Source organism: Emys orbicularis, chromosome 7 (genome assembly GCF_028017835.1).
Source record: "Emys orbicularis isolate rEmyOrb1 chromosome 7, rEmyOrb1.hap1, whole genome shotgun sequence".
NCBI lineage: Eukaryota > Metazoa > Chordata > Testudines > Emydidae > Emys > Emys orbicularis.
Genome location: NC_088689.1, coordinates 41109706 through 41137033, shown reverse-complemented (window position 1 = coordinate 41137033; position 27328 = coordinate 41109706). Strand labels below are relative to the sequence as shown.

Sequence of the window (27328 nt, the reverse complement as noted above, 5' to 3'; positions counted from 1 at the left end):
CCTCTCTCAGGCTTGTGGGTAGAGAAAAAAGATGATCAAAGTAGGCTAATCATGGTGGCTTATGTGGATTGGAGAACTTCTCAGCAAAAATGCCTTTGGACGTTGGAGAACTGCGGTAGGAGTGAAGAAACTTCTGGCACTCTCTCATTCCAAAGTCTGGAAGGAGGCTGAGCTGAAGATGCTCTTGGTGGTGTCCTCCCCCAGCTCTGTGTGTCTGTGTGTGTAAAAGAAGAAGAGCTTAGTAACAGCCTTCTCCACTCCATGGTCTTGAAAAGGAGCCTAGAAATAATATTGAGGATAGGATTTGCATTGTTTGATTGCAAATCAGTTCAAAGTCTCTTGACCCAAGAACCTCTTGATGCCAGCTGGCAGAGGGCACAGGGGTACATAGGTTTACAGGGATCCCCGGAGTTTGGGGTGCAGGAGGGGGCTCCAGGCTGGGGGGTGGGGCCAAAGGATTCAGAGTGTGGGAGAGGGCTGCGGGTTGAGGCAGGGGGTTGGGGTGCAGGAGGGGGTGAGGGCTCTGGGGTAGGGATGCAGGAGGGGGCTCCAGGTTTGGGGGGGCTCAGGGCTGGGGGTTGGGGCCTGGGTGTGTGTGAGTGCTCTGGGTTGGGGGGCAGGCTCTGGGCTAGGTATGAGGGCTTTGGGGTGCAGGCAGGGCTGGCTTTAGGCCGATTCCCCGGAATTGGGGTCCCGCACCTTAGGCGCCTTTTTAATTTTTTTTACTCAGCCGGCGGCACTTCGGCGGCGGGGGTCCTTCAGTGCCGTGAAAGACCCGGAGCAGACCCCCCGCCGCCGAAGACCCGGACCGCCGCCGGGTATTTGAATCGGGCCCCGCAGGTCCTAAAGCCGGCCCTGGGTGCAGGAGGCGGCTCCAGGTTTGGGGAGCCTCAGGGCTGGGGCAGGGGGTTGGGGCATGGGCTTACCTCGGGGAGCTCCCAGTCAGCAGTGCAGCGGAGCTAATACAGGCTGACTGCCTGTCCTGACACCGCGGTGTGCTCGCCTTGGAAGCGGCCAGCAGGTCCGACACTAGTAGGCGGGGTGGGGGTGGGCAGGAGTCTCCGCACACTGCTCAAACCTGCTGCAAGCACCGCCCCCCCTCCCCCAGCTCCCATTGACTGGTTCCTGGCCAGTGGGAGTGTGGAGCCGGTGCTCAGGGCAGGAGCAGCGCACGGAGCCCTGTGGCGCCCCCCCCGCCGCCTAGGAGCCAGACCTGCTGGCTGCTTCCAGGGCACAGCGTGGTGCCAGGACAGGTAGGGACTAGGCTGCCTTGGCTCCGCAGCACCGCCGATCCGACCTTAACGGCCCGGTTGGTGGTGCTGACCGGAGCCACCAGGGTCCCTTTTTGACCAAGTGTTCCAGTCGAGAACCAGACACCTGGTCCCCCTAGCTGGGGTCCAAGAGATTTCCAGGTATCCCAGGGTCCTTTTTCAGTCTATTACAGATAGGGTTGCCAATCCTCCAGGATTGGCCTGGAGTCTCCAGGAATATATCCAACCAAAATTGGCAACCCTAATTACAAACCAATTTTACCCTGCCCGCTGCCCTACAAGCCCGCCCCCGAGTAGTGTCACCGTCCTGCCCCTCCCTCTCTCTGTTGAACTCCCCGCGCTGTTTCCGGCCTCGCGGCCACCGCTTACTAACCGTCCCCGCTGATTGACACCCTATAATACCGCCTTACATCAGCTTACTCGCAGAAGGGAGCGAGACGAACTTTAGCTCCGCCCCAGCTGGGGGGGGAGCCCGGTGATTGGCTGGCGGTTGCACGCCCGCCCCGGCCCCTGGCAGCCCCGCGGTGCAGCCTGCCTGAGTGGGGCGGGGGCCGCTCGGGCTACTTCCACTTGAGAGATGGCGGCTGCCGTGAGGAGATCGCTGCTGCTTCTCCTTTCGCGGAGTGGTGGCGGAGGGGCGCTGACAGCCGCCGGCTGCTTCCCCGGGCTGGGCAGGCACCGCCAGCAGCACAGGACGGTGAGCGCGGCAGGCGGCGGGGCTGTGCCCTTCAGGTGCTGCAGGAGCGGCTGGGGGATGTGCGGGCAGGACATCGGGAAGGCGGGAGCCCCGGGACCGCAACAGCCCCCGTGGACCGCCGCAGTCGCTTTCTCCCCGTGCGGCAGCAGCAGCTCCGCACCGGCAGCGGGCTCCGGGGGAGCAGCCCGGCCACGTTCAGCCTCTCGCGGAGCCGGCGCGGCAGACAGGGGAGCTCGGGTCCCTCGGCGGGCGGGGCGGGCAGCTCCCATAGACACACGGGCACTTCCCGGGGGCTCTGCCCTGTCCCGAGCCCCGCGGGCAGCCCTGCTCCGCCCGCTTGGGCTTCCCCAGCGGGATCCCGAGAAGGGCCCCGGGTGCTTTAGGCGTGTCTGACGGGTGAGATGCCGGGTGCAGGGATGCCGGGGCTGTGGGAGGAGGTGCTGCTGCAGTGACTGGGGAGAAGCCCTGCACTGTCCATTTCACCTCCTCTACTGTCAGCGGGTTCCCGGGTGGACCTTGATTCCCGGGCTCCTATTGCCTGGCAGAGGGGAAAGGTTCGGGAGGCGCCGGGGGGACCCTCTCGTGATGATGAGAGCTCCTTCTGGTTAGGGCTGATAATGGTATTAACCTTTTTCTGTGGAGAGATCCCGTGAGCTAGCAGGGGGGAGGGGGGGGCAACCATAAAGTGACACGGGCCTGCTTTTGTTCTAATTGCATTTAGAAGTGCTGAGGAGTGGCATTGGGGCTTCCTTCTTGGCGGTGAGAAGGATATCAATTCGGGATTGTCCACATCCGTACGCGTTGGCCCCTAGCCAATAATGTAGCATAGTTGTAAGAAGCTGGTCTCCCGCCTTCCCTCAGAACAAAGTTGTATACTGAAAGCAAGCTAATACAGGCTGGGTTGGTTTAAATGACACTTCCTCTTAAATATGTATTTGTCTGTAATGCTTAATCTGCTGAACACAGGGCAGAAAAATGATCCTTGGGGTTAGGAATGAGGAAGGTAGTGTGTAGGTTGTGCATGAGGGAATAATCAAGGCTAGGATGAGTCATGCAGTAGTGTCAAAGTTGATGCTGAATTGATATCCCTTTTTGCACATGGCAACAAAGAATAGTATAGACAGCATTGAGTTTCTAAAGGTAAAAGTATCTCCGTTGTGTTGCAGAATTTTTTTTATGTATCATTAATATTGACATGAGCTTTCCCATAGTTGTGCTGAACTTTATTTTGTTTTCTAATGTTATATAAACTGTGTTCCATTTTTAAATGTCCCCACAAAATCCTTTCATTTACTAATATCCATTGTTTTAAAAATCTTCTAAACCCCTGTTTATAATTTTTTTGGGGACTAGAAAACCAACCTATGTTTTAATTAAGCTGAGCAAATAAAATTAATAAAACATATGCAAGGTATGAAGGTGGAAGGGTGTGCAAGGCCAACAGTGTGCTCTTACAGCTCAGTAAATCAACTGTTCAACATTCTTAGCATTATGTTATTGCATATCTGCTCTCTGCTGTAGTGATGGCTAATTCATGTGAAGTTTGAATTAAAAGTGCCTTGATTGTATAGGGTCTGCATTTGTATCTTCCTCTACAGATCACTATTTAAAATGAAGGCTAAATTCAAATGTAATGATGTACAGATAAGAAACTAAGAAAGTATGAGTCAAAGTAGAAGTTTTTTTTTTTTTTTTTTTTTTTTAAAAAGAGGATCTTGTACCTTATAGCTGAAAAAGTGTAACTTTTCAATCCCATCTTACACTTGCAAGTTACAGACTGAAAATTTGGTACATGATCCCTCCTGCTTTTCAGTGCTGCTATTTACACTACTTCTCTGCCATCATTGTTAAGCAAACCCTGTCAAACTTGCCTTTTCCTCCATCCGCAGACTTATTATTTGGATAAGTGGCAAATAATCTGCATACAGCTATCTGAATAGGAAATCTTTGTACAGTTGTTAAGTGACAGGTTAGTAAGTATTGTGATAAGACAGATGGCAGACAACTCGCTTGTCAAATGACGTATAGGATTTTAAAAAATGAATGCCGTATTTTCTTCTTTGCTAGTTTTCAGAATGATACTACTTTATACTGGGTTTAGGAAGTTTACAATATATTTAAACAAATGGTAGAACTACAAAATAGCTCTTTAAGGAAAGCTTATTGTCATATGTATACAAGGGATATTTTTGAGATCTGTAATCAAGCTGAAGGAGAAGAAAAAGTCTCTGTGGCATCCTAATCTAGTGAGATATTCGATTATACACTGTTAGCAATCAGTTCCTGGATGAACGGTCTCAAACTGGCCTTGGAATATGAAGTAGCTTTTAATTGGCATGAATCTGGTGATGTCTTCATAGAAGTATAAGCACATCTAAATCAGGGGTTCTCAAACTGGGGGTCGGGACCCCTCAGAGGGTCATGAGGTTATTACATGGGGGGTCATGAGTTGTCAACCTCCACCCCAAACCCCGCTTGCCTTCAGCATTTATAATGGTGTTAAATATATTAAAAAGTGTGTTTAATTTATTAGGGGGGATCACACTCGGAGGCTTGCTGTGTGAAAGCGGTCGCCAGTAAAAAAAAGTTTGAGACCCACTGATCTAAATGTTATTGGTAACTATAACCAATAGTGGGGGAGGTTTAGTTTAATTTTTAGATTTTTGTATAATTAATTTTTTCCTGGTTTTAAAAGAGGTATATTGAGTTTTCTCTGACATATATTGAGTAACATACAAACATACTAAAGTTGGGATAAAATCATAAACACAACGAGGGGAGAACATACAGACAGCAATTTTTTGTTTCCTTATTTTCCTTTCAAGATTAAATTAGACATCTTTGAGCAATCGTCCTGTGTATACAGTAGGTGGCAGTCTCTATTTGGATGACTCCCGGCAACCGCTCTGACTTCTATTCTGTTGCTCAAGTACATATTAGTATGTGAGTTTGATCCTCACAGCATGCTAGTTGGGTCATCAGTTAAGGACATGTAATTCACAAATAGATGAGCTTTTCAGGGGTAGAAGGGAGAGTGTTTGATAAAATACAAATGCCAAATGGAGTTTTTCTCCTTACTGACCTTGGGAATGGGTCAGAAAAATGGGTACATTAGTGCTATAAGCAAATTAGTGGACTTTGTTTAGAGACTTTGTCAAGATTTTTGTAAAAGATAAATTTTGCTTATGTCTGTTTGAAAAAGCCTATTAACTATATTTGTCTTCACTTGAAAACAAATTACTAACAGCACACCAGTGTGTATAATATGTAATAAACCAATGTGTGAGAGCTAAAAAATAAATTGGTATGGAAGGAAGTTTCATTTTTCAAGGATTATTTCTACACAAATGAGTAAGAAAGAATTGCTGAAAATACCGTGGTATTCCTCAGTTCAAACTGAGTGTACAGAATACTCAACTGTGAAATCTTCTTGCAGTTCTTACCTTACCACAGTTCTGTTATAAATCTGTCTACAATTATACCTGTGGATTTGCTGCTTTAGTGGAAAGTTGTAATTAATGCATGACTTCTACTCGTAAGAATGTCCGATTCTGAGCTGGAACACCTTATGGAGCATTAATTATAAATTTTAAGTGACATACAAAAAAATTAAGAATATGTTTTCAAAGTATTGAAGCTTTGTTTTTTAAGTATTGCAGCTTTCCCCTAGCTTTGTATGGTATTTGTTTGTAAGACCAGCTCCTCTCATAAGCTTTGGTTTGGGGCATGATTCATCAGAGCAGGGAGAGACTGGGTTGTATTTAATGAATATTCCTGCTCGCTTGATTCCAAAAATTGATATAGCTCTAGTAGTTAATGCATTTCTCTGTCCAAATATATCATATTTCTATTAATATTTTGTATTTGATAAGTGAAGTATTAAGTGTACTTGGTCCTGTATAAAACACAGAGAACACTGTGCTTACCACATTGTAAATACAAGATTTTACAGCATCTTAACTAAGCCCAAATTGGGTAAGATGAAGCTACTTGTGTGGCATGACCATTTATTTGTTGTTTAAATATCAAATCTTTCCTTGTTACTCTGGCTCCAGAGGGGCAATTTGTTGAAATTGTATTTCCTGCTAAGTTTTTTAAAGGTGAATTTATTGCAAAGGTGACTGAAATCTATGTGCTGAATGTTCCTACTAACCAGGCTCAGAGTAGCATTCAACCCACAAACAAGTTTAAAAACAAACAAAATCCCACCACCTGTCTGAGTTCCATATGCTCATCTGTGATACTCCACAATGTCTCATTGTGACATCCCAGCTGCCAGACTATTGCTGGAGTTATGAGCAGGCCCAGAGGGCATAGAATAAAAACCAAGCTTTCAGAACCCTCTCCTCTGTAATTGTAGAGGAGAGGGAGGACTTTGCCTGAATACTTTTGGCTGGCTCAGTGTTTGTAGTGGATTTTTTCCCTGTAGTTGTGATGTTATTTGGATATATTGTGTGGTTTTGGCAACTCTGCCTGTGGGCCCTGAAGCATGGCTTTCACTTATGCATTAAATCCCTATGTCCCTTCATCCTGGTTGGTTTGGGGCAGTTGGCACAATGGAGAATTAAATGGGTTTTAGGGTCTTCTTCACAGGTCCTCCTTAATGTTGCAGTGAGTTTGGACTTTTACAGTGAGTGTGGATCCAGTCTGTGATGTAAAAAATTGTGTATATGATATTACTGCCATAATCTAATGGGCTATATTATAATCTGACAGTCACAAAAAGTTGTAGGGTTGAGGATTGTAAGAAGAGTACAGAGCACCACAAATACCCCTCTACCCCGATATAACGCGACCTGATATAACACAAATTCGGATACAACGTGGTAAAGCAGTGCTCCGGGGGGGGGGGGGAGGGGGGGGGCTGCGCACTCCGGTGGATCAAAGCAAGATCGATATAACGTGGTAAGATTTTTTGGCTCCCGAGGACAGTGTTATATCGGGATAGAGGTGTATATAGTGTGGTACAGTTGATCGGTATACCAATCAACTAGAATCCTTGCTGTGAGGAGTTACAGACTAGTGTCATGAGTATTTCCAATAGCACCAATAATATATGTGTAGGACTGGATTAAGTTTGATAGGGACCGGGGCTGTTATAGTTGTGGGAGTCCTTCTCTGCATATTCAGTTCCTTCCAATTGCTCTTTTACCATCGCCCAGGCCCAATGCCAAACACTCTGTTGTTAAATTACCCGTTATTTCGGTTCTGGTTTTTAAATATGATATACCAATTGTAAAGCTGAATGAAAGTTGAAATGAACACAACCATTTTAATTTTGGCTCGTACCTGGTAGTAATACACCTAGTGATGCTATGCTTTAATTGCCTAATTACCTATACCAGTGATATTCAATTACATTTTCTGACAGGCCTGATAAGACACCGAGCACTCTCTAGGGCCAAAGGGCTCTTCAGATGTTTGCTCTCTAGTGGGCCTAGGGTGACCAGATGTCCCGATTTTATAGGGACAGTCCTGATTTTGGGGTCTTTTTCTTAAATAGGCTCCTATTACCCTCCACCCCCGTCCCGATTTTTCACACTTGCTGTCTGGTCACCCTACTGACACCAGTTAGGGGTGTCAGCCTTTCAAGACCAAGTGTAGCGGATTAGATTTATTAATCTCAAAATAAAAGGTTAAGCATGCTGATAGGCAATAGTCCAACAAAATCTTGCAAACAAAATTATACAAATGAACTGTAATGCCATAGCATGCTGCTTTAATTCTGTTGTCATATTAAATTAAAATTAGAAGTTAAACTCATGAGAAGAATGGACCTCTAATTTCCCTTTGTTACTGCCTGAAATGTTGATGCTTGCATTGTCTATTTTTTTGGAAAAGTACTGCACAGCACACAATCAAGTAAAACTAGTGGAGCACACCAATTACTGATTTCTTCACGTTGTGTAAGTACAGTAACTCCTCACTTAACGTTGTAGTTATGTTCCTGAAAAGTGCGACTTTAAGGGAAACGATGTTAAGTGAATCCAATTTCCCCATAAGAATTAATGTAAATAGGGTGGGTTAGGTTCCAGGGCAGCTTCCCCTACTCTGCAAGCACCAGGGGTGGGGGGCTCAACCCTCAGCCTGCCCACTCCACCCCTTCCCCCAAGCCCCCAACCTTGACCCGCCTCTTCCCCCCCCCCCACCTTTACTTCCCATGCTGCGTCCTGTCTCCTCCCCCGTCCTCGTCCTGTCTCCTCCCCCGTCCTCGCTCCTCTCTCCTGCCCGGGGCAATCAGCTGGCTTGCGGCATTCGGGAGGGAGGAGGAGCCTGCGCACCGAGTCCTCGCTCCTCCCTCCTGCCTCCAAAAGCCACAAGCTAGCTGATTGCCAGGGGCAGGTGGCAGGGGAGGAGGGGGAAGGCGCTGATCCGCGGGGTCTGCCGGCAGGCAGGAGGTGCTGGGGGGGGGGGGGCTGTAGAGAGGCTGCCAGCTGTGGAGAAAGCAGACAGCCAAACAATGTAAGAGTGGAGCATTGCACAACTTTAAATGAGTATGTTCCCTAATTGATCAGCAACGTAACGAAACAACGTTAACCGGGATGACTTTAAGTGAGGAGTTACTGTATCTGATTAAGTACCTGATTAAAAGTGTACCACTAAGTTGAAATGTATCGACACAGTCCAGTTTCAGTGTGTCAGAATGTAAATGAAAAGTTTCTAAATTTAAATTAATGGCATGACAGTAAACAGAAGGAAAAATAAACTGAAGTGCATCTGGCCAGTCCCCATCAGTTCTGCCTTTTAGCGCCCCCCCCCCCCATCTGCTCAGCCCCCATCAGCTTTATTTCCTCCCCATCTCACCTCCTCTCTTATTGGGGTTCTTCACCTCCCCCCTCCCAGGCTAGGGGGAGGCATTGCAGTTGGCTCTCCTGTGCAGGCAGAGAAGGGGTAGGTAGCTCCAGGAGTTGTTCGTCACCCCCGCACCCTGTCTTAGGCTGGGTGTTACAGGGAGGGAGGGGGAGGAGTGGAGGAGCCATTCCTGTTCATAGGAAGGGAGGAGGGAAGAGGGAGTGAAGCTACCATGAGCTGCAGAGCTCTCTTTGCTCCCCCCTCCTCTCCTCTTGTGAGCAGGGACCACTCCTCCCCCCCTCCCTTCCTGTGAGAATAGGTTGGCTCCTGAGGGGCTGTGGAAAGAGCTGTGCTGCTTCCTGAGGAGCTCTGATTGGCTGTTGCTGCTTAGGTGGCATGAAGGAACAGCTGATGGCCAGTGATCAGCTAAATAGAAGACCCATGAGGGCCAGATCTGGCCTAAGGGCTGCCAATTGAAAAACAGTGCAATACATTATATATTTTGGGGAGCCTCTTGAAATCTGAGGCCCTGGGTTGTAGCCCCCCAACGTCCTTGCATTAATCCAGCCCTGAGTATGTGCTCTCCAAACAGAAAAGTATGCCAGATCCCTCCCCAGTGAGTTTATAATCTTCAGGCAGAGGAGGAAGAAGGTGTTCAGTATATACACGGTTGTTACGGTGGTTGGTTGAGTCTGGGTAACATAAAGTTTGAGGTTTTTATAGAATATATAAGCTCCCAGTTAGAGCTCATGGTTGCTATTTTCAGTTGGTAAATTCCCTGAAGATATGATAGGAGTGGGCTTTCAAGAAAGCTAATGACTTTGTGGATGAGATCACCCAAAGAGGGTGTAGAATGGCACTCATAGGGCAGAGAGCTCTGTAGTACCCCCAAGGACATTGGGAGAGACCAAGAGGAGGGTCTTCTGAATAGTTAGTAGAGCAGGGATGGGCAAACTATGGCCTGCAGGCCACATCCAGCCCACAGGATCCTCCTGCCTGGCCCCTGAGCTCCTGGCCCAATGCTCTGGGCGGCAGGGCTGTGAGCTCCTGGGACAGCACAGCTGCAGAGCTGGGGCCTGACCCGGTGCTCTGTGCTGCGCAGTGTGTGTGTCTCCAGCCGGGTGGCCACCAGCCACCGGTGCTCCAGGCAGCGCGGTAAGGGGGTAGGGAGTGGGGGGGGTTGGATAGAGGGCAGGGGAGTTCAGGGTGGTGGGCAGGGGGCGGGGGTGTGGATAGGGGTTGGGGTGGTCAGAGGGCGGGGAACAGGGGAGTTGGATGGGGCAGGGCTCCCAGGGGGGCAGTCAGGAAGGAGGGGGGGTTGGATGGGGTGGCGGGGGGCAGTCAGGGACAGGGGTTCCAGGGGCGGTCAGGGGACAGGGAGCAGGGTGCGTGTGGGTGGGGCAGGGGTCCTGGGGGGGCATCAGGGCAAGAAGCCGGGGGGGGGGGGTCGCGGATAGGGGCCGGGGGCTGGGCCATGCCTGGCTGTTTGGGGAGGCACAGCTTCCCCTAACCGGCCCTCCATACAATTTCCGAAACTGCTGCGGCCCTCAGGCCAAAAAGTTTGCCCGCCCCTGTAGTAGAGGTTAGTATCACACAAGAGCAAGGTAGATAAGATGTCAGGAATGAATTTTCAGCCAGATCAAAAGCAGTAGAGAGGTTAAGGAGGATAAGGGTGGAGCCCTGGACCCAACATTTTTGGCTACATAGACTTGGTTATATTTTTGAAGAGAGCAAATTCAATGGAATGAAAAAGGTGGAAGACAGAGTAGAGAGAACAGAAAATAGAATTGGAGCTAAACAACTCAAGACAGCAGTTGTCTATGGCTCATTTAATCTTAAAAGTGAAGAGCTGCGAGGTAAGTGAGGTCAATGGATGGTGGTTTTTGTTGTTGTTGTTTTTTGAGAACGGAGGAGAGAGAGCATGCAGAACTGAAAGTTTCCAAATGATATACAGATTGGGTAAATAATTAAGTGGACAGAGTGATCTGAATTACTTGGTAAACTGGGCACAAGCAAACAAAATACATTTTAATATGGCCAAATGTAAAGTCATACATCTAGGATCAAAAAATATAGGCCATACTTGCAGGATGGGGGATTCTGTCCTGGAAAGTAGTGACTAAAAAAGGTTTGGGGGTGATGATGGATAATGGATAATCAGCCCAGGATGAGCGTGGAGATGTGGAAACCCAGGGTCAAAATTGGTGAGGAAAGTGATTGAAAAGTTGAGATAGGGGTAAGTTATGTGACAGATACAGAGAGGGAGAGATGGGAAGAGTTGCTCAGAAGACGTATAGTACTACAAAACCTGCTGTATAAACCAGTGCCATTTTAAACAATAGGAGTGGAGTGTGAATGAGTCAGGTACTTCACTTTTTTGCAGGTATTGGCCATTATAGTAGCCATTAGTGTTGACGCTATTGGTCTGAGGAATTTGATGGGTGGTAATAAGATGTATGATCTTAACAATTAATTTATCAAGGTCTTTATCTTTCAGCAAGTATTGGCTATTATGGCCAGGGCTTGCTGCTTGTATGCTGTTCAGATAGCCTGCCTTCGATAAAGCCCACTGAGTAATGTCAGAGAGAAAATTGTTTCTAAATGGTTGCTTCTGAAAATAAGGAACATGCAGTGAAACCTATGGCCTTGGCTACACTGGCAATTCACAGCGCTGCACTTGCTGCGCTCAGGGGTGTGAAAAAACACCCCCCCTGAGCGCAGCGAGTGCAGCGCTGTAAAGCGCCAGTGTAATCAGCGCCTGCAGCGCTGCACGCTCCCTCGCAGCGCTGCAAGCTATTCCCCTCGGAGAGGTGGAGTACTTGCAGTGCTGCGAGACAGCTCTCGCAGCGCTGGCGGCGCGACTACACTCGCGCTTCACAGCGCTGCCGCGGCAGCGCTGTGAATCTGCGAGTGTAGCCAAGGCCTTAGATTTGATTCTATGTTGCAGCTGACTTCTACAGAGTGGTATGGGTGTGGAGGGTAAGATTTTAATGGTTACGTGATGCAGGAATGTGGTTGGAGAGCTGTCTTGTGTGAAGGAGCTGTAATTTACTTCTGTATACAAATATTTTCAAACATGAGTGATTTATTTACTAAAGCTCTTAAAATATAATCTACATTTGTGCTGCATACTGGTTCTGAATGCCTAATCTTCATGATTTCCTCCTGTATAGAGATGGGCGGGGGGGGGGGGGGGTGGAACTGTGGTGAATTCTTACATGGCATTGAGGCAAATAGAGTTGGGCTGGATTCCTGAAAGAACTTTAATTCATATTCTCCGTCTATGCAGTGTTCAGCTGGTGGTTAACTCAAGGGATTCTGGACATAATACAGTAGTAATTGCCCATTGACTTTTTAAAACAAATAAAACAAGGAGAAATTATTGAAACTGTCCCTAATCTAACACTTCTAGTAATGCAACAAAATTGCGGATGGGCTTCCTATATATATTCAAACTTTGATTTCTTTTTTCTTTTCAAGTTTTAGAGGAAAGACTATGGTTACTTATGTTCATCAGCACTCTGTGGTCCCCAATCTTTTTCGTCTGGCGGGCACCAGACAACGAGCCACGGAGTACCGTGGCAGCGGACGAGCATCCGCCGAAATGCTGCCAACAAGCGGCAATGTCAATAGGCATCACCGCCGACAAGTGTCATCCAGAGGCATTTCGGCGGCGACGCCTCTGGATGACGCTGCTTGTCGGTGGCATTTCGGCGGATGCTCGTCCGCCGGCCAGTACACGGGCGCACTTAGGCGCCCCGGCGGGCACCATGGCGCCCACAGGCACCGCGTTGGGGACCCCTGCTCTAGGATTTCAGTGCAGGTTGTTCAGTATTGCTCGTACATATTCATTATCAATGTAATGGTAAGTGTATCCATCAAAACCAAAGTCTGGTGATAATCTCTTCTTTCCTAGAAAGAGTTTAAATGTTCTTATTCTAGAATCTTTCCTTTGTTTTGCATTGAACTGATAGGTTTAGGTACAGCATGTGCCCAATGATGCTATCCATTCCATGGCTGAAACAATTGTAGCAATAACCATTCAAAAATTGTTGCTTAGCAGAGTTTTAATAGTTTCCCTGGATTGTGTGGATTTGGAATTTTTGTGACAATATTAAAACTCTCTACTAATGACTACCTGCAGGAATAATCTGTGGCACTGCTTGGCTTGCCAGACTCTCAGGAAAGGACTCCTTTTGTCTACATTCTCTTTCTCCCCCCCCCCCCTCCCCCCACCCCCAAGGCTGAAGTAGTTTATCCCCAAAGATCACAATTTACTCAGCTCGTCTGAGCCCTACTCTCCTGGAATATCCCATATCATAACTACAATTTCAAATCAAGAGTAATTAAGACCTTTCTTAAGAAGCATGACTGTCAGATGAGTTGTAATAATACTGTAGAGCTCATCACATTTCTTTGTCTCTTTTCATCTTGGGGTGAGCATGCTGTGACCACAATTTGTCCACCAAGCTAAAATCCTTAACACAACACTTCTATAATGTCTCCAGATGGGTTCTGGTGTTGGACTGTCTCTAGAGACCTCTTTCCTGGTCTACATTAGAAGAATGACCCATTTCTGACAATTGGAGCAGCTAAATGTTGCTAATGCAGAAAAAATTATCTGCATCAGAAACTTGCTTTTCTGCTGCACTTCCTGAGATAGCTGAACTGTTTGGCATCAGAAAGCTGTCCTGCCCCTTTTCCCCCAAGTGAAAGCTGTGTCCCTTGTCTGATTCCTTGCATCTTGGCCATTCCTGGCTAAGGTGAACTGAAAATGGACACTCCTTGGAGCTAGTCAGCATTGCCCTGTAACCTCTAAGTGCTGCCAAACATAATTGGTTGCATCTGTAATGATTTGGAGGATCTGTATAATTTATGAATTCTGTGTGAGATTATGAACCCTCTGTCAGGCTGGAAACCTCCATTTTGAGTGTGCAGTTTTTTGCCTTATCCATGGTCTGTTTCCCCCCGTATTGGTTTGAGATTCCAAAAGCTTCTGGAAAAAAAATACCAATAGAGGGTAGGAGAGAGTCTCTAAGGGTATGTCTACACTACGAAATTAGGTCGATTTAATAGAAGTCAGTTTTTTAGAAATCGGTTTGATACAGTCGATTGTGTGTGTCCCCACTAAACGCATTAAGTCGGCGGTGTGCGTCCACAGTACCAAGGCTAGTGTCGACTTTTGGAGCGTTGCACTGTGGTAGCTCCACCACCCGCAGTCTCCACCACCCATTGGAATTCTGGGTTGAGCTCCCAATGCCTGATGGGGCAAAAACATTGTCGCGGGTGGTTCTGGGTACATGTCGTCAGGCCCCCCTCCCTCCGTGAAAGCAATGGCAAAAAATAGTTTCTCGCCTTTTTTCCTGGGTTACCTGTGCAGACAACTTACCACGGAAAGCATGGAGCCCACTCAGCTCACTGTCACCGTATGTCTCCTGGGTGCTGCTGGCAGACTCAGTACTGCAGTGCTACACAGCAGCATCCCCTTGCCTTGCCTTGCGGATGGCAGATGGTGCAATACGACTGCTAGTCGTCGTCCCGTGGGTACTCCTGGCTGACCTCGGTTAGGTTGGTCGGGGGCACCTGGACAAAAATGGGAATGAGTCCAGGTCATTCTCTTCTTTAAGTTTCGTCTAATGGAGATTCAGTCCTGCCTGGAATATTATGCCAGCTGGAGGCTTCTGCCTCAGGCTGCTCTCCCAGTCGGCAGCAGCGTGCAGTCGCACCTACCCCAGCCTACCCCTTGCTCCCATGGCTCATGAAGCCTGGACAGTAGTAAGGAGCAGTTCAACTATAGGCTGAGCAAGTGCATAATGGTGGTAGAATGTGCCTTTGGACATTTAAAAGCTCGCTGGCGCAGTTTACTGACTCAGTTAGACCTCAGCGAAACCAGTATTCCCATTGCTATTACTGCTTGCTGTGTGCTCCACAATATCTGTGAGAGTAGGGGGAGACATTTATGGCGGGGTGGGAGGTTGAGGCAAATCGCCTGGCCACTGATTACATGCAGCCAGACACCAGGGTGGTTAGAAGAGCACAGCAGGGCGCGCTGTGCATCAGAGAAACTTTGAAAACCAGTTTCATGACTGGCCAGGCTATGGTGTGAAAGTTCTGTTTGTTTCTCCTTGATGAAAACCCGCCCCCTTGGTTCACTCTACTTCCCTGTAAGCCAACCACCCTCCCCTCCCCCCTTTGATCTCCGCTTGCAGAGGCAATAAAGTCACTGTTGTTTCAAATTCATGCATTCTTTATTAATTCATCACACAAATGGGGGGGATAACTGCCAAGGTAGCCCGGGAGGGGTGGGGGAGGAGGGAAGCACAGGGGTGGGGTAGTTGTAGGGGCACCCCCTAGAATGGCATGCAGCTCATCATAGAAGCGGCATGTCTGGGGCTCTGACCCGGAGCGGCCGTTTGCCTCTCTGGTTCTTTGGTAGGCTTGCCTGAGCTCCTTAAGTTTCACGTGGCACTGCTGTGGGTCCCTGTTATAACCTCTGTCCTTCATACCTTGGAGATTTTTTAAAAATATTCTGGCATTTCGTCTTTTGGAACAGAGTTCAGATAGCACGGATTCGTCTCCCCATACAGCGATCAGATGCAGTACCTCCCATTCGGTCCATGCTGGAGCTCTCTTGTGATTCTGGGACTGCATGGTCACCTGTGCTGATCAGCTCGCCACGCTGGCCAAACAGGAAATGAAATTCAAAAGTTTGCGGGGCTTTTCCTGTCTACCTGGCCAGTGCATCTGAGTTGAGAGTGCTGTCCAGAGCGGTCACAGTGGAGCACTCTGGGATAGCTCCCGGAGGCCAATACCGTCAAATTGCATCCACACTACCCCAAATTCCACCCAGCAGGGTCGATTTCAGCGCTAATCCCCTTGTCGGGTAGGAGTACAGAAATTGATTTTAAGAGCCCTTTAAGTCGACAAAAATGGCTTCGTCGTGTGAACAGGTGCAGAGTTAAATCGATCTAATGCTGCTAAATTTTGACCTAAACTTGTAGTGTAGACCAGGGCTAAGTGGGTGAGGTAATATCTTTTCTTGGACCAATTTCTGTTGATGAAAGAGACAAGCTTTCAAGGTACACTAACCTCTACTTCAGGTCACAGTAGAGGGTAGCTCATTCTAAGTACTCAATTGTTGGAAATCTAGTGACTTTAGGCAGAGGATTGGTCCCTGCCCAGAAGAACAGGTTTAGCAGGGGGAAGTCACCTTGGCAACAGAGTTATCCGGCAGGGGTTTGTACTTATGTGCATAGGTATGGACTTTCTCTCTACCCGAGGGATGCTCACCCCCTCCCTGCCCCCACTCCACCCCTTCCCCCAAGTCCCCACCCCACCCCTTCACCACCTCTTTCCTCCCCCGAGTGCACCCTGTCCCTGCTGCTCCCCCTCCCTCCCAGAGCTGACCCGCACGCTATGAAACAGCTGTTCGCGGTGGGCAGGAGGCACTGGAAGGGAGGGGGAGGAGTGATCAGTGGGGCCGCTGCGGGGCGGGGGCAGGCTTGGCTGCTGGTGGATGCTGAGCACCCACTAATTTTTCTCCATGGGTGCTCCAGCCCTGGAGCACCCACAAGGTCGGCACTTATGCTTATGTGGGAAAGCTGACAAGGGTGGCACCTGACTCAGAGGGGTGAAAGTTTTAAAAAGGGCAGAAACTGTTCTGCTCAGGGGTCATCTTCTCAAGTCTGTGAGGAAGAGATTACTCCCCATGTGATGGCCATCATGAGGCAGGGGACACCTTCCAGAGACAACTTGCTGGACATTTGTGATCCCTAAGGACTTCCAAGGGAAGGGTGAGATAGAAAGTGACATGCAGGTAGGCAGTGTTTGTTTTGGATGATTTGTACTCTTGTGCTTTATATGATTAAGTTTCAAAGAGTAAATTGAGTTAGACTCTGTGCAGAATGTGAGTTTGCATTAACTTCACAACTGCTGTGTACCCCTGAGAGAATTAAACTATAAACCAGAAGCTTCACACCTTAGAGATTGAGTTCTGGGACAGGGTCTGTTTAAGTAACTAGGGCAGGGGTAGGCAACCTATGGCACGCGTGCCGAAGGCGGCACGCGAGCTGATTTTCAGCAGCACTCTCATTGCCCGGGTCCTGGCCACAAGTCCGGGGGGCTCTGCATTTTAATTTAATTTTAAATGAAGCTTTTAAAATATTTTAAAAACCTTATTTACTTTACATACAACAATAGTTTAGTTATATATTATAGACTTATAGGAAGAGACCCTCTAAAAACGTTAAAATGTATTACTGGCACGCGAAACCTTAAATCAGTGAATAAATGAAGACTCGGCACACCACTTCTGAAAGGTTGCTGACCCCTGAACTAGGGTATCTTGCAAGGGTCAGTGCTGGTCCTGGGCGCTGAAGGCAGGTGGGCTGAGGAGTTCCATTTCTGAGAAGAAGTAGCAGACAGAGTCAGTGTCCAGAAAATGTGCCAGACAGGCCAAGGGAGGAACTTGTACTACAGCTTGTTGACACTCCAGAAGCTTGAAACACCTGGGGATCCAGAGCATCAGGCTTGGATTCATCTCAAAGCAGTCCCAGTAGGAGGCCAGGAGGGGGCACTTGCTAGGATCTGTGACCACATGCAAGGCAAAATGTGTCTGCTGCCTCAGACAGGATGTGCTGCCACGGTTTTGAAGGGCTCAGTATCCCATAGGCAGGGCAGGTGCAAGGATATTTTGTGCCCTAGGTGAAACTTCCACCTTGCGCCCCCTCCTCCCGCCCCCACCCCCGCCCGGTAACATTGGTTCATTGAGGGGCAAATCCCAACAAGCCTTTATAGACCCCAGGGGCCAGCCGTGCCCAGGGACTGCTCCCCAGACCAGGTTCCCCCCCTCCCTGCCCCCTGAACTCCTCTGGAGGGTGCACAGCCCCCCCACGAGCCCTCCCCACCCTACCCTGGCGGCCCCCGCCCTGAGTCCACTCACTGGCTTTGCCGGGCTTGGGCCGCTGCAGCAGCTCGGCAGGGAGGAGCTGCCTTCTGGGGGCTCCTGCAGCAGATGCATGTGGGCAGAGGCCCCCGTGCACCCCCCCGGCTCCCCCCTCGCCGTGCTCGGGCTCTGCGGCTCCCGGGAGTGTGAGCCGCCGCTGCCCCTCCCGGAGCAGTCTCAGGGCCCCGCGCCCTGGCAGCGACTCACATGCCCGGGAGCCGCAGAGCCCGAGTGTGGCGAGGGGGGAGCTGGGGGCGCACAGGGGCCTCTGTCTGCATGCATCTGCTGCAGTCTGCAGGGGCCCCCCCGAGGGGGGCGCCAGGCCGCAGCCTGGGCAGGATGGGCAGGGGGCGCGGCTGCTACCCGCTAGTGGCGCTGCCGCCTTTTCAGGGCTCCTGCCCCCCTGCGCTGCACCGGCTCCTCCATGGCTGGGGCTCACCGGCTCTGCAAGCCCTATGCAGTATTATTAAACTGGTGCCCCTATGCCCGATGGCAGCCTGAGCTTGCAGCCCTGCGGGGGTGGAGGGACAAGGCAGAAAGAACAACAAGACGCCTGGCCCGCCTCATGGTGGGGGAGAGTCACAGTTCCCCGCAGAGACCCCTGTACCCTCCCCCTCACGCAGAATGGACATGCAGAAGGTACCTAATTAAAAGCGCTAAACTTGGGAATAAAAAATGTCAGTCACAGGTTTTTTGATCTGCCCTGAAGTTTGTCAGACATTTATTTGCAAAAACTTTGTAGTAAGGGTGAGTCAGCTGTCTTGCTGAATACAACATTAAATATTATGGAATATATGATGCAGCTCTTCTCTGTTTTACATTTTCTTAATCAGTATTTCTAAGCTGATTTTATATTTTAAATGTACTGTTAAGCCTTCATAAAGTAATCATTCCAGATAACTACATATTTAACTCACTGAAACACTAATTATTTTAAATTAATCAGTCACAGAGGTTTAGTGTGTTCCTAACAATGTTCACTGCTTTTAGAAAAAGGGAACACTAATTTACTGTGTATGATCTCCATAACAATATACATATTTATGAAATTTCACCAACTTTAAAAAATATGTTTCCAAAGATTTTAGGCATAACAAAGGATTTTATATTTTACTAAGGTACTGATTTTGCTTAAAACTAGTTCATCAGATAGTCAGAAGTAACATAAGAACATCTGGAAGCAAAGGACTGTTGCTTCCTTCAATGGGGGTGGGCGGGGGAGGGGAGGAGAAGGGGTTGTCGTGGTCAAAGACCCCCACGCAGTCATTTTAGTTCAAAGACTCATAGCCTGAGGCCAGTTTATTGACATACAAACCAGTGCGCACTGGGGTGTGGTCCGGAGACCAACACACCAGCAACAGCTTACCAGCTTCTTTTATTTCATTAAACCACAAACAGGGTACAAACAATACGTTATGAGTTAAGAAATTGGGGACCAATTATAAACCCTGGGCATTACCGGGCGAATACCCTCCTCCGCCTGTTTGGATAATGGATATTGGCGGATCCTGGGGAGGGGCTTCGCTGGGTTTACACGGATTTTAACCGGTTGGGCAGAACCAATGCGCCCAACCTGGTTGGCATGTTTTGCCCATAATGTGGGTGAGACCTTTGCCAGCAATTCCTGTTGCAACAAGGAAGGGCTGGACTGGGTGTCCCCCATCGGAGCCTGCTCTTCCTGCAGCAGAGCTAAAACTGTATTTTTGTGCAGGATCGGGCACCTTCAGAAACACCCCGTCTGGGGTACAAACAATTGTACAATTCAGTTTACACAGCAAATTCTTTCCCATCTTATTGTACCACATAAAATACGCATTAAACTGACCCTGGGGCACCGTGTTGGCAAGAAGGGCTTCTCTAAGGTGCACCATCCTGTCAAGATTAAAGCTACCCTCCAGGGGAAACTGCAGTTTTGGATTATCTCTAGTGTACCAGTTCCACTTATTTAAATATTTACACGTCGACGATCCACAATGTACGTACATATAAGCAGCAGGCGTGCCTTTGGGTGGGATCGGCAGGATTTTTGATCCTTTGGCCCCCATTCTTTTTACAGCTTACTTTTACTTAAGCCAATTACACTAGGATGCTAACTTGGGGGTTACCACAGTTCTACACTAATGGCCCAACTTCAGGCCTGCCCTTGTTTCATGGCAGGAACACAAGGGAGCAGGTTCCCAGGCATTTTTCTTTTGGTGAACCTACAGGAAAGCGGACAAGGGGGGCGGGCTGACTGGACAACCCGTGGTCCCCGTACGTCCCTCTCCAGCCCTGGGCACCAGCCTTTAAGCCAACGGTGCTGCAGTAGCTTTTGAGCCGACGGTACGGTTTCCTGGGGCTTCCCTTCTCTCCGAGGTAGGGAAGGGAGCTTATTGCTCCGGGGGGAACAAAAAGGGACCCCGTGGCCTTTTACAAGGCAGTGCTCAAAGAGCGGTCACTGGGTCATGGGGAAGTGGAGGGGTAAGGGGTAACGGGATGGGGAACACACAAGCACCCTGGCTGGTTAGCCACTTACCAAGGCCTGCCAGTCGGGGAAGCTTTTCAATCTTTCTTTAAGCGGGTCGTGGAGCTTGCTTTCAGAACACCCCCGGTCACGAGCAATTACTTGCTTCGCAGGGGGTCTGGGGCGTCTTTCCACGACCAATACACTTCGGCCGCTTGGCCTTATACACACACACACAGGCCGCTCGGCCTTACACACACAGGCACATTTCCTGGCACAGCCGCCAGGGCGAAACTGCCCCTTGTCCCTCCCAACCTGGTCGGCTCCGGGACCCCGAACGCCCAGCTCTAATAGGCGATCAGGATACTTCGGACCAAAGGAGCGCGGTCCGAGGGGGCTGCCGGCACCTAACCCACTACCCACTTTGGAGACTGAGACCCGCCCTCTCAGCCTAACCCACTACCCACTTCGGAGACTGAGACCCGCCCTCTCAGCCTAACACACCGTAACTTAGCCTAACACACCTTGGAGACAACACGAACCCGTAATAAAGGCGTCAAGCGTGTCTGACTTTGTCCCAAGGTTGGATCCAGCTTGTGACTTACCCCAGTCAGAGCCTACGGACCAGTCCTCTCCCAGGCCCCTAGCTGCAGAGATTTCAAAAGGTCTCTTACCTCTCAGATGGGCCCCGGGGTTGGAAGAGAACTGCCCGCGGTCCTCTGATCCAGGGATGTCATCTGTGGATCCCGGACGAGCCCCCAAATTGTCGTGGAAAAATTGACCATACCGTTGATTTTGGGTCAGACACACTGATGCACCTTTATTAGGTAACACAAATACAATTATGCATAAAGGGAAGGTCGGCGTATCCCCAAGCAAGGGGGTCAGCCACCTTGCATAAATCACACAATTTCAAGCTTATAAAGGTAAAAACCGCAACGCGTAATGAAGCATTTCAAATCTTATCAGCCTTATTTGGTACATTTATCAGCAAACCAATCAGAGCCTCTCTGGGGCCGCGATTCGGACCTGATACCATTTAGGGCTTTTCCTGTTATTGCTAGAGGCTCCTGCACGGCCCCCCCTCTTGCATTACCTTCTGTTGCATTACTTTATTAAGTACTAAGTTACCTAATGCGTTTAATTTGCTAATAGAGTTGTACAACAAGCCCTTTTTTTAACTGTGTGCCCACCTACTTGCGGTTTCACTGTACAAGACTTTTCTGCTTTATTAATTTTCCATAGCTAAACTACTGTTATCTTAGGTCAGGTTACCCAACTACCAGTAGGCATTGGTTCCCTTTTTCTCCTGTTGGCCTTTTAATTAAGCCATACAGGTCCTGCATTGTGTCACACAAGCTTATAACTTAAAGCATATACTTTTAATATTAAGCAGGCCTGCCACGGCCTGCTGTTGCTAGCTTAGCAATAGGTTATAATTCAAAGTAAGGCATATGGGGTTCCCCGAAAATCCTCCACAGGGTGAAGGAAGAAATGGATGGACAGGAAGACTTCGGAAGTAAGTTTTTTTTTTTGTTTGTTTTTTTTTTTTTTTTTACTATAGTAATTAAAAGGTGTATTTTAGATAAGGGTGGTCTTTTGAAGAATTTATTTAAAAAACCATATGTCTGAAGATCCAAGCATTTAAGGCTAAAGATGATTGTGCATCTAAAAATCTATGCAAGGATTTTTTAGAGATGTGATTTTTTTTTTTATAATCTTCACCAACTCGCTAATGAAATATTTTTAAAGCAAATTTTAAACTAAGGTCCTGTAGACTGACATGTTCTGAGTAAAGATTTTAAAATTTTATTAAGATGTTTAAAAAAAAAAAAAAAAAAAAAAGGTGAACAGAGTTTGAGCATAGAAGTTTCTGGTTATCAGGGAACAACATACAGATAGGGTGCAAAGTTTGGCTTAAGATAAGGTGACATGAGGAATACATAATCTGCAATATCCCCAATTGGGGCTAAAAGGTTCATGGGTCAAAGTACAGACATGGAGATATGAGGGTATGAAGTTCGTAGAGTGATTGTGTTCGGGTGTGGAGTATAATGAGTGGATATGATGATGAGGATGGATTGACCCTCATTTGGTGAGATTTAATGTTTAGGGAGTTTATGGTTCCAGTTCATATGATCCAACGGAGAAGGTCACTTGGTCCCTTTCTCGTAGTGGGAGAACGATGTCACTCTGGGTAACGCCTCCTGGTACTGTCGGTGGCAGGTGATGTGCTCGATGTAGATGTCCCTGGACCATCGGATGGCATCTGAGACCATGAGGCGCCGCATGAGACGTGCGTAGCGTTGACCGATCCCGCAGGTCCGCAGCACACGCTCGTTGCAGGGGTCCCAGGTGCCCAAGGCTCCGACAATCAGGGCGTCCATCTGCACCTCATAGCCCTTCGCTCTCAGGGTGTCAGCCAGGGGGGCGTACTTTTCCAGTTTACGAGCTCGGGCTTCGCGAAATGCCGGGGTCCTGTTCTCAAAGGAGACCGTGACGTCGACGAGAATGATCTTTTTCTGGGCCTCGTCGGTGACGACCACGTCAGGTCATAGCTGGCTGTCAGTACCGGCGATGGTGCAGTTCACTGAGATCTCCCCCAGGCGTGGCACGATGGCTTTCACCAGGCGGTTCTGGATGGCGTTGTGGCGCAGCTGCCAGGCTCTGGAGTGGGGTTTGCAGCTGCACAGGACGTGGGGCAGTGTCTTGTTGGGTAGCCGCACTTCCTGCAATGCTTGTCTTGGTTCCCGTGGCGGACGGCTCCGTTGAGCGGGACACAGTTGAGCCAGGCACGGTGGATGAACCGCCAGTCGGCGAAATGGGTGAAGCCGCCCCCGGCGAGGAAGTGGTTGCTGGCGTCCCACTTGCTGGTCAACTCAAAGGCTTTACCCTGGTCCAGTTTACGCTTCAGGGTTTCCACGTACAGCGAGCGGATGGCGGCCTTCAGAGTCCTCTCCAGCAAGCCCCTGGCCGTCGGGGTGACGATGGTGTTGTCGTCCGACCTGATCTGCGGCACCCGGACTCCCAGCTCCTGGCGCTCCTCGCACCACTCCCAGCGGCAGCCGATGCGCTTCCCCAGGCGACGCGTGGCGTTGCGAGTGCGGGAGCACAGTGAAGCAATGTCGCGCCCGTCCCGTCCGAATTCCCCATCCAGGGAGCCGCTCAGGAAGGTGGCGATGTCTTGGTTCGAGGGGGCTCTGCCGATCCGCTTCTCTGTTGCATCACGCAGGGCGTTGGCCGCAATGTCCCTCACCGTGGCGTCGGGACATGTCAGCAGACGGAAGGCGTGGGTGATCACCGCCACGTCGCACAGGTCACCCATGCGGGGGACATTGGCACCGCCGTGCCTGTGGGCGATGTAGACCAACTCGTTGCTGGCTCTCTGGGGAAGGAACAGCCACTTCTTCACCAGCTTCCGGATGATCTTGTCTGCCTTGTTGAGGGGCACCTTCACCACGGCGGAAATATTTTTAAAGCAAATTTTACACTAAGGTCCTGTAGACTGACATGTTCTGAGTAAATATTAGTCATGCACAACTGTTTTTGTCAGTACATTCAGAAACTGACAGTAGATACCTGGGGGTTGGCAAATGCCTGTTAAATGTCTTCATTACCCCTTGAATGGCTCTTTAACAGTTTCAGTGTTGTGCTAATGGGTCTGGCAGGCTGGAGACTGTTTCTCTTTTAACTACTAGATCCCCTTCCGAGGAAGACTCGGAGCCTGCAGGAAGGGTCAGAACAGGGATAGGAAAACCAGGAGGGTGGACACTAAGACCCAGTGGTGCCCCAAATTTTCAGGTGCCCTACCCAGCTGCCTATGCCTGAGGACAGCCCCGGGCGCCCCCAACCACTTGCCGCCCTAGGCCACTGCCTAGTTCGCCTAGTGGTTGCACCGGCCCTGCCCATAGGCTGAGTGTTGAACTATTTCTTGTCCCGGTGAACGAGTGGACATCTAACATGGGTCGGCTTTTTTGGTAAAACAGAATCAGTGGCAAGCTAAAAACCTTGGACTAAAGTGATGTTTTCATTATATATCGTTTGACTTGTACCAAATAGTGGATGGGAAACAAGGGGACAGACTGCTTTGAATGTGAAACGGGCCAGATAACTTGCTTTTAGTTTTGTCATTCTACTGCAAGGGTGGGCAAACTTTTTGGCCCGAGGGCCACATCTGGGAATATAAATTGTATGGCGGGCCATGAATGCTCAGAAAATTGGGGTTGGGGTGTGGGTGTGAGGGCTCTGGTTGGGGGTGCAAGCTCCGGGGTGGGGCCAGAAATGAGGAGTTCAGGGTGCAGGAGGGGGCTCTGGGCTAGGGCGGGGGGAGTGGGGTGAGGGCTCTGGCTGGGTGTGCAGTCTCTGGGGTGGGGCTGGGGATGAGGAGTTTGGGGGTGTAGGAGGGAGCTCTGGGCTGGGACTGAGGGGTTCGGGGGCAGGAGGGGGATCAGGGCTGGGGCAGGGGGTTAGGGTGTGGGAAGGGGTGCAGGTTTGGGCTGGGGGTGCAGGCTCTGGGGTGGGGCTGGAGATGAGAGGTTTGGGGTGCAGGAGGGTGTTCCAGGCTGGGATCAAGGGGTTGGAGGGTGGGAGGAGGATCAGGGCTGGGGGCAGGGGGTTGGGGCATGGGGAGAGGCTCAGGGGGCAGCCTCCAGGCAGCACGCGGCTCCCGGAACCAACAGCATGTCCCTTCTCCAGCTCCTATGTGGAGCCACGGCCAGGCGGCTCTGCTCGCTGCCCCGTCCGCAGGCATTGCCCCTGCAGCTCCCATTGGAGCGCTGGAGAGGGGCCATGCTGCGGCTTCCGGGAGCCGTGTGGAACGGCCCCCGACCCTGCGCCCTGGCTAGAGGCCTGGAGCGGGGCCATGTGGCTGCTTCCGGGAGCCGTGTGGAGCGGCCCCCAACCCTGCTCCCTTGGCTGGAGCTCCCAGTAGGCATTCGAGGGCCGGCTTAAAACGGCTGGCGGGCAGTAGTTTGCCCACCCCTGCTCTAATATCTCTGTCCAGACCATGTACAAGGGCTATATGATAGTGTTGTGCAGCCAAACCTGAAAGGAATTGCACCTCCCTAAACTGTCCATCCTTGGATTGCTCCCTCCCAAGATTATCACCAGACTCCTTGTTGTTTTTATTCCTCTTTAGTTTCCCCTATGTTCCAGTCACCACCTCTCTGGGTGTTTTGTTCAGCATCTCTCCCTCCATTACTCCTCACTGCCTTCCACCAAGCTGAATGCTGCTTTTGCAGCACTCTCATTTTAGGTCTAAAAACTTCATAAGACAGAAAGCACTACCTTTGGGCTGGTTCACCTACCTGAATGATTGCTCTATTTCTGATACTGAAAGATGCTAATGTAGGAGTGTATGGAGTAACTGTTATAATTATATATTATTGGCGAATAAACCACCTTGGGTATTGCTGGAATATTAAACAGTGTTTAGCTACATGGTTTTTCAGCAAACTAAATGTTTTTAGGCCCTCTAGGACATATCAGTCCTTAGCATTGAGAAGAAAGTTGCTCATCCTCTTTTTCCTGTTAAAGTTTTGGCAGCCCTTTACTTTCCCCATGTTATTGTCTCATATTGCATCCTATTAATAAAGATGAAAACATATAGTGTTCCAGTATGACATGAAATAATTCTCCAATAGTAGATGATCTCACACTGGCTTGCTGCCTCTTGTAAAATATAAAGTACCTTTCCCCTCTTCATGAAGAGGGTGAATTATGATGTCCTTAAATTTCTGTGGCAGCTTTTAGGAATAATTCAAGTAGCATAGCTCCACCTTGATAAGTGGGAGAGCAGAAATTCAGAATATTTGAGCTTGTCTTGGTAGATCACTTGAATTAGCCCTTATGGAGGGGCAGGGACTGCCATGCAGCGAGGTAATTCCCAGCTTTATAAAGGCAATAAGTTGGATAATGACAATTTTGAATTTGATTTGGGGATTGCAGTTGTGTGGTCCATTTAAGGAGGACTTTGGGTGTACTTCTGTACACAGGTACAATTGCTAAGCCTTAGACTGACAGTATAGCGTCACTTGTTAAATGCAGTATGTCTGTAGTGCTTCTTCTCTAGGATTAGTGCAAGGCTTGAAGTGGTCTGGGGAGGTCAGTCACACACTTAAATAAAGCTGAGGTGGTATGGTTATTGGAAAGGAGGTGTTAAAATATGCTTAAATAAGCTATTTGAGTCTTAACGTTTTTGAGCTTGAGTTTCCATCATGGACAGTGACATAACTGTCACTTTTCTGAGAGCACTTTTAGCTGAGACTTGGCAGACTGACTTGTGTGCTGTACTTGCTTTGGAACCAGTGCTATGCAGACTTCCCGTGTAACAAACAATTGCAGGCCCTATTCCTCCAGGGAAGGTGAGCAGATGTTCTTTTTGCATCCCTGATAGGCATTAAAAACTTGATGCTGAATGACAGTCATTTGTACATGCCATCTTGTAATACAGGGTAAACATTTTGGAGAAACAATATTAAAAACAATAAAAGAACCTATGCATGCTAAAAAGCTTACCAGAGATCACCCCCAACTCCAGTCTCAAGCTCTGGTCGGTGTCAGTCCTTCAAAACCCACAGCTGGGTTTTCCCCATGGTGACAAGTTCATAACTGTTTCAGATTCAGAATCCAGGCTGGGCAGTTCAGCCTTTTGTTTTCATAACTCTGGCTTTGACTACCTGTTCCCAGAGACTGGACAGCAGACAATGACCCACTCCTCAGAGCATAGTTTCAAAAGTCTAGGTTTTTGCATATCTGGAGGTGGGGAATTTACTTTAACCTCTCCCTTGGTAAAAAGAACAGGAGTACTTGTGGCACCTTAGAGACTAACATTTATTTGAGCATAAGCTTTCGTGGGCTACAGCCCACTTCTTCGGTGTTCCTCATGAAATCCACTTCATACTTATGGTATCAAAAGTCCATTCTTGCCTGGCACATTTTCAATATAGTCCTTTGAACTCCCAGGCCACACATCACACCTCCTCCCTCCCCCAACAGAGGTTACATCCAATCCCAGCCCACAATAATACATAAACTTTGCATGTAATACAATGGGCCCCAACATAACTCAGTAAGGTCTCCCAAGGGTATGCGGGAAATTGCCATATCTACCACAAATTTATCATCTTGGCTAAGTCTGCACTTACCCTGGAGCTGGGAAATGGCAAATGCTCGTCTCTTGT

General features: G+C 49.1%; 1 protein-coding gene across 2 annotated transcripts in view; it reads left to right on the top strand.

The window, feature by feature from the left end:
- Positions 1-1830: 1830 nt before the first annotated feature.
- Positions 1831-27328, top strand: part of MCU (mitochondrial calcium uniporter) — a 163194-nt gene continuing 137696 nt past the window's right edge. For both annotated transcript variants that reach the window (XM_065407431.1, XM_065407429.1), the window contains exon 1: positions 1831-1968. In XM_065407431.1, the coding sequence (XP_065263503.1) occupies positions 1849-1968 (120 nt within the window). In that variant the 5' untranslated portion in view covers positions 1831-1848. The remainder of the gene's footprint in view (positions 1969-27328) is intronic.